Here is a 4,115-nt window from a genome sequence, read left to right as displayed (position 1 = left end):
CATTAGAGTAACCCCTCTTCAGCAAGCCCTGGCTAGGTGGACTGTGAGTGCCCATGATGGGGAACAGCCTAGGCAGGAGAACCTGAAATGACTGGGGCTTGATTCCAAGCTCTGCTGTCACATGTCGGACATACTATTTTTCCTTGACAGCTGCAATGAGTTTGTTGATTCTTGGTTCTTTCTTTTCATTGAGCATGTGGCTCCCATGTCATGGTTGCTTCTGCCTAATAGGGATCCTGAAGCAGGTTGGGAGAGGTGATTTTGCCCAACTGTGCTGTTAGGCAGGAAGAGTTACCCCATACATGTCAGAAACAAAACAATGCTGGCAGCACCAGGCTATCCGGAAATCAGTTTATTGAAAAAGTAAAAAATATTTTCAAAGTAACAAAAAGAACCCGGCCACCAGGTCAACCCATTGGACACTATGGTAGAAAAGCAAATCTATAAGATCAATCCAAAACAGGACTTTTAACACGGACATTATGACAAGATATCTAATCTGTACAGCATTACATCCCACCTTGAGAGCTGGGCTAACCTTCTCTCTCTCTCTGTCCCAGACGGACAAGGGTTATTCTGAGCAGCTGCAGCTCAAAGAAACAGCTTTAATGCTTCCAGTGAGACAGTGCCACTATCAGCACCAGCTGGGCCCTATAGCACATGCTTCCATACAGCAGAGCCCACTCGGTGCCAGCTCAGCCCCTGCTGCTTCAGTGACCACACACCAGTGCCAACCAGAACCAGTGCGTCCCAGCCACTGCCCTTTTGGCCAATCCAGTTTTAGCTGAAGATGAACACTGGCTCTGCGGTGGAGCTGAGAGCAGTGGAGAAGGGTCAGTTTCTCCCCATGGTGCACCTGGCGATCCGGGGGTCCTACAGTACAGTTATTGGGTGAACTCTCTCTGTCTCTAGGCTCTCCTATGCACACGTTACAGCAAAACTCTCTGCTTTCCCTAGACATCCCAACTGCCCTGATCAACAGCCCCCAGGACTGACGACCACATTGCCCCACCTCTGCTGCTGGAGAGTCCGAGCGACAGGAGCCCCACACCAGGGAGAGACTCCTCAGTCCATCCTGGCAGCTTTAAAGAGCTCCACAAGGTCCTTGGAGTCAGTGTCAATGAGGTCAGATGGCTTCTCCCCTTTGTCATTGGTGGCATCAAGCCTGGCCCCTAAAGAGATGAGGTACCTGCAGGAGACAGAGGGAAGGGGTGCACTGGCGGGCAGGGGTGCTGGAACAATGTGTACAGGGGGAGCCTGAGAGCCACTGACTCAAACTGCAAACCCTGTGTATAATGGAATCCACTGCAAGCCAGGGGACACGGCAGCACCCAATTCCAGCACCTATGCTGGCGGGTGGGCAAGGCAGCCCAGCAGGGAAGAGCAGATGTGCTTCCAACACCACTTTCTGTAGACAGCCCCAGTTCCTGCAGGATACGGGGCTCCAGGCCTCAGCAGGAAACACTAGGCCTTGGCAACTACCAGGTACACATAGGGTTGCCAACCCTTCAGGATTGGCCTGGAGTCTCCTAGAATTGGCATCGATCTCCCGGTGACTATTGAGAGTAACCCAGGAGATTTTAAGAAAATAACATTACGTCAGGTTGGGAAAAAAACCTCCCAGAATAGCTTCAGTCAGAGTTGGCAACCCTAGATACACAGGGTGTGGGGCAGGCTGCTCCTCCACAGCCCCATGCCAACATCCTGCCCACCTCCTCCCGGAGAGCCAGACTAGCACCCTGCCCCCCTCCTCCCAGAACCCCAAGCCAGCACATCTTGCCCCCCGCCTTCCTCCCAGACCTCAAGCCAGCACACCCTGCCTCCCCTCTCCAGGAGCCCATGCTGGCCAGGAAACTGTCAGCAGGGCTAAGCCAAGCACATGGTGACTGGTGGGTGCTGACCTGGCTATGTGCGTGTGGCCATCACTGCAGGCCATGTGCAGGGGGGTCCAGCCATTCTCATCCTTCTGGTGTATGTCCGCGCCGTATCGCACCAGCAGTTTGACACAGTCGAGGTTCCCGGAGAGTACGGCTTCATGGAGGGCTGCCATGCCTAGAGAGGGGACTCATCAGCTGCAGGGCCTGACCTGCCTGGCCATGGGGAGCAGAGGGACCTGCCCACACTGGGCCAGGGCGATGCCCTCCCCCCACCCTGGAAAGGAGCTGGCACCAGGTCATATTTTCCCCTTATTGGGGTAAATGGCTCCTTGAGTGGCTCAGGCTCTGTCTCCTCCAGGCCTCAGCCCTGAGTCCCCCACCTCTGGGTGTGGGCGCTCAGTTCAGAACCAGGCTGAAGTAATCTGTGTGGCAGCCTGGTGCCCAAGCCAGGCTATTTTAGAGGGGGTCTCTAGGGCCTTTTCTGACAGAGTCTGAGGCAGAGCCATAAGCGGCAACCATGACAGGCCGTCACACCGTCCCCGCCCACACCAACTGTTCATCGGACTAGCCCTAGTCCTATATGCAGGCATCAGAGCACAGGGAAAGTCACTCAGTGAGTCAGCAGCAGAGCTGGTAACCAAACCCAGGAGTCCTGGCTCCTCCCGCACCTCCTCTAACCAGAAGGCCCCATTCCCTTCCCAGAGCTGGGAACCCAGGAGTCCTGGCTCCTAGTCCAGTGCTCTAGCCACCAGCTCATGCTACTTCTTTGGGCCTCTCCATTGCCGTTCCCCTCCCTGATTCTGGCCATTCGCACTTCGTAGTCACCATACATGGTGCTGTGCACATCAAGGGGCAAGGTCCTGGGCTTCAACCGATCTGCACTGAAGGGCTGGCTCTGTCCATGTCTGCTGGGGTGATGCATTCCCACACTACTGGGTGCCCATCAGCCTGGCATCTGGTGCTGGGCTAGCTCCCCCCAGAGGGATTTAAACACTTGGCTTCCATTGATGCTAGTCAGGGAATGGGAGCAGGACCTCCTCCACCACCGCCAGACCCTGTGACTTAATTACAATGGGGTGAAAGTCTAACACCCTGCTCTGCATGGGGTAAGGTTGTGCCTGGCACATCCCCTGCAAGGGGCAAGTTCCCCCACCCTGGAACCCCCTGCTGCTGCCTACCCATTAGCTCTGCCAGCACTGCAGGTGTTACTCACCAGAGGGGTAGAGGGTGCTCAAGGTGACCTTCCTGGCTCGGATAAACCTGCCCACCTGCTCCAGGTCCCCCAGCCTGATGTTGTCCTGGAAGACAATGTCGTTGGGGAAGTGCACCGTCCGTGCTGGCTTGGGGCGCTGGGAGCACCCGCGGTACTGGGGCAGTGAGGCCGGGTCATAGTATTTCATACTGGTGGGCACCTTGTGAGGCCGGTGAGATTGCACAAGGGCAGCGACACAATGAGGCTGTGACAGCCTGGGTGAGCAGGTGCGGGAGGCAGCACGGACCCCCCGACTCAGTGTCAGAGCACTGCGCACTCTTCTCCCCTCTTCTGGGCACTTCCTCCTTCGACCAAAATGTGCAGGAGCCGCTAGTTTTGCAGGGGCCTCTCCTGGTAGCCACAAGCAGCCACCCTCTAGAGCAGCAAGGAAGCTGGGTGCTCCCAGTCCCCGCCGAGCTCAGTGCCAGACTCCCTGCTCAGGGCTGAAGGGCTCCCCCCGCAGTCCCCGTTATATAGTCTCCTGCTGGCTATTTTGGGGACATCCATCTCATGCTATTTGCCATGAGGTGGTGTAATAGAGCTGCCCTGCCCTCCAGCCTCCCACTTTTGGCACAAGTTAGCGTCTCATCTTACAGCCTACTTGTTGACGAGCCCATCTGAAGGGTCAAGCAGTCTGCTGCCTATGCATGTGCAGCCCCGGTACCTGGCCCCGCTGCAGGCTCCCTGGGGCATGGAAACCAGGACTACCAAAAGAAAAGGCAAGAGTCCATTAGGAACAGGCCTGGGAAGCCAGAGACTGATGCATGCAGCAGCCAGCAGAGGCGTGAAACAGTGATGTGTCGAAGCCACAGAAGCCAAGTTAGTGCTGAGGTCATTTACTCGCCGGCGTCTGTGGCAGCTCTGCACTCCGGCAAGGCTGGGGCTGCTCTGCTGCAGTTCATGGCTGGACTTGGGCGTGAGCATCAGAGCTGTAGATCCCATACAGTGGGCAGGAGGGCTGGTCCTAGAAGCAGAAGCCCAGCAGC

At 56.5% G+C, this 4,115-nt stretch overlaps 1 protein-coding gene across 1 annotated transcript; it reads right to left on the bottom strand.

Annotated features, from left to right (window-relative positions):
• Positions 1-337: 337 nt before the first annotated feature.
• Positions 338-3,376, bottom strand: PPP1R27 (protein phosphatase 1 regulatory subunit 27). Its single transcript, XM_038371983.2, has 3 exons — positions 3,091-3,376; positions 1,902-2,052; positions 338-1,189 (listed from the first exon to the last, which is right to left on the bottom strand). The coding sequence occupies exons 1-3, from the start codon at positions 3,275-3,277 to the stop codon at positions 1,066-1,068; spliced, it is 462 nt and encodes a 153-aa protein (XP_038227911.1). The 5' UTR covers positions 3,278-3,376; the 3' UTR covers positions 338-1,065.
• Between the last annotated feature and the right edge of the window lie 739 nt (positions 3,377-4,115).

Source organism: Dermochelys coriacea, chromosome 14 (genome assembly GCF_009764565.3).
Source record: "Dermochelys coriacea isolate rDerCor1 chromosome 14, rDerCor1.pri.v4, whole genome shotgun sequence".
Taxonomy (NCBI): domain Eukaryota; kingdom Metazoa; phylum Chordata; order Testudines; family Dermochelyidae; genus Dermochelys; species Dermochelys coriacea.
The sequence above is the reverse complement of the archived record's forward strand: the minus strand, read 5'-3'. Positions and strand labels throughout refer to the sequence as shown.

What these genes read in the sequence shown, in the direction of transcription:
- PPP1R27 (XM_038371983.2), bottom strand. Translation starts at nt 3,277, where the DNA reads ATGAAATACTATGACCCGGCCTCACTGCCCCAGTACCGCGGGTGCTCC. An exon ending in GAGCACCCTCTACCCCTCTG is followed by an intron (nt 2,053 to 3,090) that starts GTGAGTAACACC and finishes TCCCCTCTCTAG; the next exon opens with GCATGGCAGCCCTCCATGAA. An exon ending in GGCCACACGCACATAGCCAG is followed by an intron (nt 1,190 to 1,901) that starts GTCAGCACCCAC and finishes TGTCTCCTGCAG; the next exon opens with GTACCTCATCTCTTTAGGGG.